General features: G+C 37.5%; 1 protein-coding gene across 2 annotated transcripts in view; it reads right to left on the bottom strand.

Annotated features, from left to right (window-relative positions):
• Positions 1 to 732: 732 nt before the first annotated feature.
• Positions 733 to 12,087, bottom strand: part of SLAIN2 (SLAIN motif family member 2) — a 36,361-nt gene continuing 25,006 nt past the window's right edge. Inside the window, exons 7-9 of one of the 2 annotated variants that reach the window (XM_068680290.1) lie at positions 9,631 to 9,708; positions 4,941 to 5,259; positions 733 to 3,442 (exon numbers count right to left, since the gene is read on the bottom strand). In XM_068680290.1, the coding sequence (XP_068536391.1) occupies positions 3,376 to 3,442; positions 4,941 to 5,259; positions 9,631 to 9,708 (464 nt within the window). In that variant the 3' untranslated portion in view covers positions 733 to 3,375. The remainder of the gene's footprint in view (positions 3,443 to 4,940; positions 5,260 to 9,630; positions 9,709 to 12,087) is intronic. The other variant, XM_068680291.1, reaches the window with a different exon arrangement.

The following is a 12,087-nucleotide window of genomic DNA, read 5'->3' as shown; positions in this document are numbered from 1 at the left end:
TTCTACTTAGTAAGTAAATAAAATACAAAATAGTGGACTACACTGGGATAAACAATTAACAGTGACCCTCACTGAATTTTGTTAAACGGATTTACCATTACATACACCCCACCCAGAATTAAAGCTCTTAACCATACTGATGCCTTGTGACACAGAGGTGCGTTCATATTAGGGAGACTGGTTTACCAAACCTGACAGCCGTGCTATTGCTACAGATCTGTTAAGTGGCATCTCTCCTGTAACGATCTCCATTTTAAGAGTTTGTGGAAAGCCTGTAGATTAGCTCTTCCAGTCATCTTACTCAAGGGGTTATATTTGTTTCCGAACTGTGAGGTTCAATGATTTCCAACCTACTGCAGTGGTAGAAGAGATGAGCAAAATCACTGTCATAAAAATTCAGAATATAGTTTTATATTCTGAATATATTCTGAAAATATATATTTATATATAGTCATGTTACTTGAATTATGCGGTGTCCTTCCAGAGCAGAGGCCTCTGTGCACAAGTTCCTCAATGTACCCATGAAATCACAGATCTGACCCAAATCCGGTGTTGTAGTCTCTTCATGAATTGTAGGGGGCAGTAGCTGATGTTGGTAAGTATTGAAAAAATGTATGCAGTGCTTGAAAACAGACTAACCAATAAAAAAAAAGCCCAGATCTGTTAAAACAATACCCTCTAGATGTGTAAAGGCTTTTATAAAGTTTGTTGTAAAAATAACGACCCAGGAAGTATTCTGTGGTAAGAATATTTTATATATATATTTTTACACTTTTAACACTTACAAAAACATTCAAACACAAAAAAAAAATTAAATAACTTTGGAAGCAGAACAAGTCTTTCTGCCTACATACATACAACAATTCCGAGCTGTTGGCACACAAAGTAATCCACATTCATAAAACCCTTACTACTATATCAAACATAAGTTAAGTAAATCATAGGCACTAGTTTATCAAATCCATATTTCCACACTTCTGCAGTAATCTCTAAACACAGAGCCCCATGATTTCCTGATATCAATAAACTGGTAATGCACAAAGGCTTTTAGTGAACAGATAGTCTGTTTCTTCAGGAAGTTGTTAGCTGTATTCCAGGGGGAGTAGAACGGCAGAGGAAAGAATGCTTACAGAACTGAAGCTGAACTTACCCGAGTGATGAATTACTTAACTTAAGGAAACGTATTACAACAGTTTGATGCAGCCATGGTAAAACCCCAATATTGTCATCTAAACTGAATCGCAAAATTTAAAAGTCTGTTAAGCATTTGATAGAATCCACCAATTAAAATTCATCTTTTGTCAATGAAGACTGCAGCATTGCTTTATAAAAAGCTGAAATGTTAGAATTTAGGCTTTTATGGGAAGAGGTGCATTTGATCTCTTCTGCTCACTAGTTACATGATGCTGCCTAACTAACATCCGTTACCTGCACCAGCAAGTGACACGAGGCTACGTTAGTGCCTAAGAGTGGTCTACTGCTGCCAGGTAGTTTCTTTACTTCTGCTGAAACCTTGCTGAATTACAGTATATTTGATACCCAGACTTCAAAGTCTCGACACAGATCTTGGTCTGGAGTGTGAAGTCACTCGTCAATCCAAAACTTGCCTACAGCTGCTGGAGTAATTAGAGCTGCAAATCAGTCTTCACTCCTTCCTATTTGGCTTCTTCCAACTCAAGTAGTATTGCATGGCTTTTCATCCAGGAATATGCTAATGCTAGCCTAAAATTCAAGTGCCAGAATTTCAGGGTTAGTTATCCTCATGGTGGTGGGAATCAAAATACACCTGCAGTTCCAACCTCAGATACTAACGGGGCTGAAGGCTACCTACCATCCAATCCAACCTGTAGTGTTCGTCAGTCATTGCACAAAGGATACCATTCACATTCTGTTACTTCATCAACTGTACACCCAAAATACTGAAAAAGCTTCAAACAAAATCCCTTCCATTTAACTAGTCCCACCCAATACAACTTTAGTTACAAAATTTTGCATGATGTCTTCCGGAACAGAAAACAATGGTTCAAATGGTAATTGTATGAATGAGTTGCTTTGAGCAAAATGTGAGTGTTAGAATAAGTCAGAGCCACTGGAGGAATTTAATAGCTTGTAAACAGACATAGCAGGTTTCATACTCTGTTACCAGTAATGTAAGATACACATATGTAAGGCAAAGTACATATTTAAACACACTTACATGGGCAATATCTTCTGTAAAAATATTTACAATTTAAAATAAACCAATTTAAGAAATGGATGAAAGTAAAAAAATAGGATACAGAAAACTCCCTCATACCATGGAACATCACCTAAATGAATATCATTTGGCATCAAGAGTCAACTCATTACCTTAAAATTTGTATGTTACAAGTGCATAGTTGTGTTTCCTTCTCCGTAACTACCAGCATTTACAGTTTTGTTCCAGGCTGCAAGCATAGTGGTATGGTATTCGAACAAAGCAACATTACTACTTGCTCTTTCCTTTTCAAGGAAACCTGCTATAAAAAAAAGTTTTCCCCAAATAGCGTGCCATGTGTTAAAAATGTGGCTACAATAGCAAAGGCCATCTTTCCTGAGCCAGAAACGTTAAGGTTAGAAAGATTGTACAGATGATACGAAGCCCTTTTGGCAATCAAACATATAAGAGCATGTAAAGCTGATAAATCAACGTTGGAAAGATGCAATCTATACTATTGTGTTTGTGTACGTCTGCTACATTCAAACCTTCAACGTTAATAAAAGCCATGGCTACTATTTACTGTTCTACCTAAGCCTCCAGAGTAACTTCTGATTCTTTCTGAAGGATGTACGTACCACTTTCCCCAATGAGAATCTCAAACAATTGTGAAAAGCAATGTTCTGTTAGCACTGTAGCAGTCTGCAATCAGAATACCCACTCTGATTAATGTGGTCTTGTTTTAATAGTACATATTCACCAATCATTTTGCTGATTTAAAACAGTTTAAAATGAAGTTTAGGACAATCTAAGTTGACTGTTATACTTGCTGTTTTTCAAGATGGGCATTTCTTTGGCATTCGTTAGGTTTTTGCCCAGACATTGGCCACTGTCATAAATGCTCAAATTGATATATTTTTAGCAAGCAAGCAAAAAAAAAAAACAAAAACGAAAACCAACAACAGAACTGAGAGCAATTTAATGTGGAAGTGATTGTATGATCACCAAACATCTGATGTTAGATGTCATTAAAGTGCTGCTTTATAATCTCTGCCAGTTTGTGCTAATTAGAGACAGAGAGGTCTGGAATTTTTACAAATCCCAAAAGTCACATCTGAACAGTCTGTATAATCGAGCTGTCTGTTAGTCTGGTGAGGAAGCATCCATGAGCACTGGAACTTTGCATTACACTTTGCAGTTCAATAGCAGCCGTCTTTCCAACTTTCGTCTTTCATGTTACCATAGGTTTTAGGAGTGGGTAATGATCTAAAATAAAACGAGATATCTTTTAGCTTCATACAAAACTGCTGAAGTCTCCATCTATAATACATAAGAACTTAAACATTTTGTAAATAAAATACACACTTTGTTCATTTGCTTCTCTGCAATAGTTTACTTAACATAAACCCCAACGTATTTTCAGTTTATGTGTTATGTCTTGACAATTACCACATCAGAAAAACACATGCATAACAAGACAGAAAACTTTACTGTTTGATTTCCTGCTATTTAAAAATTGACAATTTTTTCAGTGATGTATAAACAGGGAAATCCTCATTTAGAATATCACAGTATTACATTTTGCTTACATCAAAATTTTGAAGTTCACAGATACTTTGTTACTGCATTGCCTATAGATACGGTACGCTGTATACCTAAACTTTCAAAACAACAGCTGCGTAATAAGTGAAACACTTCTAAGACCAGTTGTGATTTGGACAACCACACTTTGCACATTATGAATTTCCTGTCAAAAACAACTGCTGTTTATTACATGAAGTTTCACACTGCTGACAGAGTGCAAAGCAGTCAATATTGTGAGAGTCACTTGTTGTTCCCCTGCCCAACACTTACTTCAGAACACAATTCTCCCACTTTGCTATTTATGGCTGTTTCATCTTTTCTTTAATACTGGAGACCAAGTGTTTATCCTTTCTGTTTCAGGGGATTCTCAATATTCCTCATGGATGACTGCTTCCTTACATCGGATGGCTTCCACTTGACACCTCCAGTGACAATGCATGTTAGCATGGCATTACGAGCCATTCTAAGTGCACCACTTCCTTCTATTCTCCTGAAGACAAACTGTGTAGACTTTCCAGCTAATAAGTAGCTTCTCCTGTAGTTGCTTTTCAAAACTCTGATATTAAGCAACTTCTACAGCTGGGTTCTAGCACAGAGATTATGTTTGAGGTGGAAACTCTCTTGTGTCCTGTGTCTTAACTGCCTTGATATTTATGGTAAATTTAGAATATGCTATGGATGCCCCTTCTGTCCTTAACATGTCTTCCTTCCCAAAGTTTCTAGCTACCCAAGGAGAGAAACAGTTCTACTGTGGTGTCATTGCTTGACAAATGGATTGCAAGAACTTCAACAATTCTGACTTCAGGATGTGTCACTCAGTGGTAAAAACGGATTTTCACTTGCCAGCTACATTTTGCTGATTTTTTTTTACCACAAGGACAATTGCTTATTGCCTTCTCAGCCCAGACTATGACACTTATGTACTTTGTTTGGTATCTTTTGTTATTCATTTCAGCTTCACTCCTTCATCTTTACACTTTAATTCAAGTCTTTTTCTCTCAGTTTTGCTTCAAATCTATTTTGGAAAGACATGTAAATGGTCCACAAGGGGGGCTCCATTTCCATCATTTCTAAAGACCCTGAGACCAAAGTAAGAACGGCAGAAGGACCAGCAGACACACACAACGTACCAAGGTACAACACGAAAACTTCACATTAAGACTGCCTTTCACATACTCACCTGCGAACAGGCTGTGCAAGTTTGCTGCGAGGCACTGGGATGCCCCCTGCAGAAGGGGCACTGGGTCTGGGTAAACCACTCCTCATCCCTGCTGTCCCTGCCGGTCTGGTAAGAGTCGTGCTGTTAATACTGCTGGCAGGGCTTGGCAAGCCTGAACTCTGAGCCCCAAGAGGCCCTGGTGAAGAACTGCTGTGCGTCAGCTGCGTGGCTTCTGGAGAAGCAACAGAACTGGGTCCATGGTTACTAAATGCTTTCACCGGTTGTCGGAGAGCTAGGGGAGATGGTGCTGCAGGGGAGCGGAATTTACTTGAAGAAGGTACTGGAAAATAAAATACAGAAGTTACTTTCAAGCTTAACTTACGGTATAACTGAAATTAAAAACAGGGAATGATTTTATGTGCAAATTCAAACAATATGGAATGTGTAATGGAGTACAGCCAATCAAGCAGCAATGAGAAACAGGAATTCAGATGTCCTCTTTGTCATGTGTTTTTGATATCGTAATTCTAACGCTCCATTTACCTACTATGAACATTTATCTGGATTTATAAGTAATGCTAAGGCTTTAACCATTATAACCATTGAATCAAAAGAAATAGAGGTGAATGTGTTTGTTAATAAGAAATTTAGCTGCTTCAGAAATGTGTACTTAATTTCCATCCCTAAAACAACACATTCAAGAATAGAGGATTCTAATGGCACATTTCTGTGCATATTTCTGCTTCATCAATTGCAACGATGAAGCTCAGAGAGTAGGGCATCTTTTATGCTCTTCTTGACCAGGTCCACTGCATTGGGATTCACCTCACGATATGGTCAAGTTCAAGATTTACTGTCCAAAGGCAGAAAAAAGATACGGTCAGTCAACTCCCCAAATCAAAGAGACTAAGATGCAGCTACGGAACGTGTATCAGACAACTGTGACAACTTATAGCCTTCCTCTTCTTATAAACATTATCTGAATTATCCGTAGAACTAATAGCTGAATTCAAATACTTTGTGTCTGAGTTAGTATGTAAAATGCAAGTCTTTACCAAGTCCTTCCTGGGAAAGGTTAGCAGGCCAGTAAAAACCCATTTATAGGCTTAGACCTACTAGAGGGCAAACTAGACGGTCTGTGCAAGCCCTTCACACAAGGTGCATATACAAACGTATACCACTGACATTTTATTCTTGTACAACCTATATTTCACTCCATCAATAGCAAGAGTTCTTACTTATTATAAACATAGAAATTACTTATGAATTTTAATAGACAGCTGGCAATGAATGACAATTGATCCTCACAGTGAAATACTGACTACAAGAATATTCAAGTCCTTTGGTAGCGCCAAATCTTCAGCGCAGTTCTTTATGAGCATCCAAAATATTTTCAAAATAAGCAAAAATTATCAATAAACAGAATACTTGAATCTAATATAATACTAATCAATCTTCTTAATGGAATTTCACCAGCTTTTCAAGCTGATTAGGGTTTTGGTGGAATTCAGTAACAGCTGGACAATCAAATCTATCAGGAAAAGAAAACAAAACCACATTTACATTGTGACCTCGCATGAACTATTTTTTCTTCTACTAAATAAACTTCTTTACACAGAGACAAAGCTGATTTCCTCTTTGACAGATGTTGTACATAAAGAAGATGGTCCTTCACATGGCATTTACTATCATTTTACTAAACAGATCTACTAAGAACAAGAGGAGTTAGAGAAAAATAGACTAGTGACTAGCGTCAAGAACACAAATCCTAAATGGGGTACAGAGGAAGTAGTATTAGCAGGTTGTATTTTGAAGCTATCCCTGATAGGGGATGTCCAGGAAGATTAATATGTGCCTCATTATAGATGTGAATTGGATTCGATTCCTTACTGGATTATCCAAGAGGGCTTTTCCACTGACAGCAAAATCAAACAGCGTGAAGCCGCCCATGGGAAAAGCTGACAAAAAAGGTGGTAGAGATGTCAACAGTACATGACAATTGGTAAGTAGCAAGGAGAATACATAAAAACCCTTAACACAAAAACCTTGGTGTCAAGACAGATAGTGGGTTACGGAAAGCGCTGCCATCAGAATGACTGGACAAGAACGGCAGCAAAGTACTCCTAGGACTAAGACGGATGACATATTAGGAATTTTTTGTAAATGTGAAATTTCCTGTAACACTGGTGTGTGTAATCAAATCTGCAATTTCCAAGTGATTCAACAGTCTAAACATAGGGAGCTTTTATCGCTAATTTTCTCATCACCATGCTTGCTGGAATACAAATCCAGCACCATGCTAGCAACTGACCTGCTGAACAATGCCAGCCTGTAAAAACTGAATTCAGCTTTTGGGCCTGCTAATGAGAATTCAGGCACTAACCTTCACCATAGGGAATAGGTTCAAGGTATGAAATGCAAGTAATGAAAACCTGAAACTGAAGAAAGTTCGTCACTTTTCCAATTAAAGCGAGTATCCAGCAAATTAGTTCTCTTGTTCCCCAGTGTTGACCATATTTTACCATGCTTCCAACTTGAGCTGTCAGTTCATGTTTCCTGTCAGCACAAGCATTGCAGGCATTGCTGAGAGCTGTATTCATCCTTTTACATAAAGGAATTAATTGTCTCCCAATGTGCAGTGATCTCCAAAGCAGTCTACATGATGCAATCATTGGCAAATTGCCTAATAATTGCTCTGCATGTGAAATCTTTTTTCTTGGAGCAGTTTTGGATATTTAATAAAACATGATTTGGCCTATTTGTAAGAGAGGATTAAAAAGAGTGAGGTACTGCCTTAGTCAAATCCATTTGATGTTGCATAGCCATCTGCAGTATTGAACTGGTAGATGTTTAATAGAAACATGTAAGGGTAGTGTTTAACAACATTACACCACTCCATCCCCTTAGAAACTAAACAACTAACTAGAACCAACTACAAGTAAAATCTGTGGCAATATTACAAACTCAGTGTCACCGTGCAGTCACGACAGTTGGATTTCCCACCCTCTCATGATTCTGTCCTTGATTGCAGGCAGGGAGCAAGTGATCCCCACCTGACAAAGTTGGATGCTGTGAGGCTACAATTATCTGGATTGCACCACAACTTGAAACCAGAATCAATTCAGGTGCAGCTGTTTAATAGTAACCATTGTTATGAAATGATTCAGACTGGAGACAAAATTGCTGCTCGTAGTAATCTAGTCTTTTGAAGTTGTTTCATTTCTGAACAATGCTTCAATAATCCCAAGAATCTCGTGCTTAGATGAGAAACACAAAAATCAACGTATCAAGGGCTATAAACAGCAAATAGCTGAAAAGGCCACGTTGGGTCCTCATTTTCAGTGACTCATGACAAGCTGGAACATGTAACTGACAGTGGAATGGGTTCTGTTCCTCCCTCTTTAAGGTATAATAAATTCTTGAAAATAGTATAAACTCAAAGACAAGTAAATTTATGTACATTTCAACAGCTCCAGACTGGGCCATCAACACTGTAAGTGTTCAAGATAACCAGCTGACAGCAAAGGCATGGCCAACTGGAAAGACAGTACAAAAAGATTTGTGAAGGAATCGAGATGATGGTCATGTGCCAAAGCAGAACACTGAAACAAATTTTCTGCATTTGGTAAGAAATGTCGTGAAGACAGTTAGAAACCTCCTATCAGCCACGTGAATCTGTTTCAAAGTCATTATACTTTGTTATTTCAGGGGAAGACAGGACAATAAGACTTTCTGCATGGAATGAAGTTGACTCCAAGACGTTAGCATTATTAAAGCACTGAAAGGTGTTTTGTTATCCACCTTCAGTATGTGCATGAAGGATTCTCACTATTTTTAACAGATTCTAACAATATATATATATATTAAATGAATTGGTCCCAAATGAAGTATTTTTAAAATGAAATCATCTAAGCTAGTAATAGGCAACAGGACCAACTACATTTGAAACCAAACTCATGATCTTGCTTTTATCTTGGCAGTGAAATTGAGGGATTGTCACATACGATGCTGCCAGCATTAATTACAAATGTTAAAACTTGTTAAAACTTGTCTAATTGAATCGTGTACTCTTCTCAAAAATAAGTCAACTTCAGCCATTAGCAAACTGGGATATTATATACAAAAGACTCCAATTCCTTAAGAGAAAAAAAAACAAAACACTAAATTATTGCACGTTGGGGATAATCATCCAGTTTTGAGAGGAAAAGAGAAGGCACAAGCACGTGTGCATGGGGGCACTAAACTAAAGTTGACATCATATGTTCAAGGATGAAGTTGCTAACATTTGTTTCCAGTGCAAAGTAAAGGATGATATTTTCATTTGCCTGAATATTGTTTCAGAATCAAAACAGATTTTTTACAAGTTGTTTTTTTTTTTACAACTTTATGTTACAACAAAACAACCCCATCCGAACGTAGCCCCTGTGAATATGGATTCAGATGTCTATTTTTCTAATCCAGATTTACTGATTAATGCTAAAAGTCACCAATCCTTGGATTTTATCCACAGAGTTTTTTCTTTCCCTACATGATCCAGGGATGTATTTTTAATGTTTTGACCCCAAAGTTAGATACTTTGATACAGCAAGATCCACTAGTTAATCTTAACATGCAACAGCAACTTTATTAATCTAGAATGTGTGAGATTCAATGCAGGTGAACAGTTATCTGAGATTTGCTGGAGCTTGATAAGAGGCTGTAAGTTAATTACCTCCTTTTGTAGATGGAGTTTGAAGAAACTGTTTGGTTTTGAAGGCAGCACGAGGCAAATTTTTCTGCCTTTGCAGAGCTGTTGAAAGACAAGAAGTGTTATATTTGTCTAAGATAAGAAAACTAAATTTACTGGGAATTTCAGAATGGCATCCACTTGTGAAGCATCAAGGAACAGAGTGAGTAAAACACTCAAAAAGCTGTTATGACTCTGGAAGTGATGCTTTGCTTTTAAATGGTGCTTGCTCTTAATGGCAAAGAGTTACAGAGGAGCGTGTCAGAAATTTTGCAGTGCAAAATGCGCAGATTCTGTAAGAGTAAAGCTTCTTGCAGGGCAAAAAGCCCAGAAAGGCCAAAAAAAAATTAATAAAAAATAAAAAAATTACACCAAAGGGAGGACAAGCCACCTAGCAAACATGCTACAGCAATATGAGTGCAAGATTAGATTAAAAAAGATGAAAATTAAAGTGTCATACTTGATCTAGCAAGATTAAACTTTTCATTTTAAAGTAGTTTTCCAAAAACACCTAACACTATACGAAAACAGATCTTGTCATGAATGTGATTGTATCAAACAGCTATAGCAAACATAAGCCATTTGGAGAGATGTCTGCCATTTTTTTATCTAATGGTGCACAAGAGAACTCAAACTTGAAGACATAAAACTGAGAATCAGCAGCTGCCAACATGTGGACAATGTGCCAAAATGCTTTCATTGCTGCTACATCCTGTCTTTTTTCTAGTAACGCTCAAGGTCCAATACTGCCTTGAAACATCCTCACTACCTACCAGTTACCAAGAGAGAAGCCAATGTTCCACGAGCCGCAGAATCTTGGCAAAGAGAGAACTATTACTGCCAGAAGGAATGCATCGATTCAGCGTATTTTCACTGCAGCACATTTAAGGAGGGAAAAAGGAAAGTAGTCAATGAAACAGAGCTGTGCCTACACAAAGGCTTGTTAAAATTATAATGTATGAAGAAATCACCTCTGCTCATCTCAGTGTACAGAGGTTTTTTTTGCTTGTTTGTTTTGTTTTTTAACTGATTACACTAATAAGGCTTATTTCTGTAGTGGAAGGGAAGAGAGATAGGGGAACAGCTGTGCACGAAGACCCTAACTCTGAGCAAGGAAGCTCAGTACTCCCATCACCAACTGGTGAATAATGCTATAAAGAAGGCGGGAGAAGGAACACATAGAATCCTAGTAATGTTAATTAACTTTCTTTTCTAAACTTGGTAATTTATAATAATTGCCACCACCCTCCCTATCCTTCAGTCAGCATTGCAAAATTTGCAATATTTTGTGAGCTATAAAAGAATTTCATTGTGTTTTACTTTCATTCTGAAAATCTGACTAAGTGGTCTATTCATGTTGATCCTAATAACTAAAACCTGTCGTTTTCAACAAACAGCAAAAAGGAATAGACATGTCTATAAACATGATAAAATGCTGCCCGTGGCTATTAAGAAGAAAAAATCATTCAACTAACTAGAATCTAATGAAACAAAGCAAGAAGCAATAGCCAGCTCTCATTCAACTTCTGGCACTTGCTCTTGTCGTAAACTTTTTTTTTTAAGGCTTACCCATAAGCAGCCAATTAAACGCAGTGAGATGTTTAAAAATGACACTTCCGAGACTCATTTTCTTAAAGGAATTTAGTAAAGCTGACCACTGGCCAGGGTGTTTCTGTCCACAAGTATTCCGTAATACCATTTTTTTTTACTGAATCAGTGTTTTTGTTCACCACACAAAATGAAGAACAGCTTCTTCCTTCAATATTTATGATCTTGAATTTAGTTTCTCCTGAAGTCATTCAACTGGATTTAAATATGGCACTAAGTTCCTTCCCCCATCATTATTTACACTCCTTGCAAGTCAGAGATGTGGGATGATATGGAAAGAATTTAAAATATATATATATATAAAATTCCTTCCTTCTGAATGGAGACGCCAGGAAAGCCCTCAACAGCTAAACAATTACGAGCACTACACCACCAAAAAGAACTTCAGGCAGGGCAGTTTGAGTAATGCTGCGGAAACATGCAGTTTGAGATAAGCATGGAGTGCATGTTCATCCACACTATTTGCTGCTCTTGAACTGCTCTGTATGCTATTACGTTACCTGTCACAAATGGTGCAAGCTGAATATATGTAGTTATGTTTATTTCTGATTAACTGAGCTGGAATACTTGGTTTCCTTAAAGTAATCACTTTCTTCTTTTGTTCTGAATATGCCAAGCAGCTGGATCTTGGCAGGCAGATCACAATGAGTTTACTAATAATCTGTACAATCTACAGTTTACCTCTTTGAAAAAGCATTATATTTAACTCTCCTTTAAGATTTCACATCCCTACGTTAATAAGTGCTAGTTAAGTACAGAAGTATCATGAACACACAATCCACAACAGAGCATGTAGCTCCTACATGGAAGCCACCTTTTAAGTTCGATAGCTTT

Source organism: Anas acuta, chromosome 4 (genome assembly GCF_963932015.1).
Source record: "Anas acuta chromosome 4, bAnaAcu1.1, whole genome shotgun sequence".
Classification (NCBI taxonomy): Eukaryota; Metazoa; Chordata; class Aves; order Anseriformes; family Anatidae; genus Anas; species Anas acuta.
The sequence above is the reverse complement of the archived record's forward strand: the minus strand, read 5'-3'. Positions and strand labels throughout refer to the sequence as shown.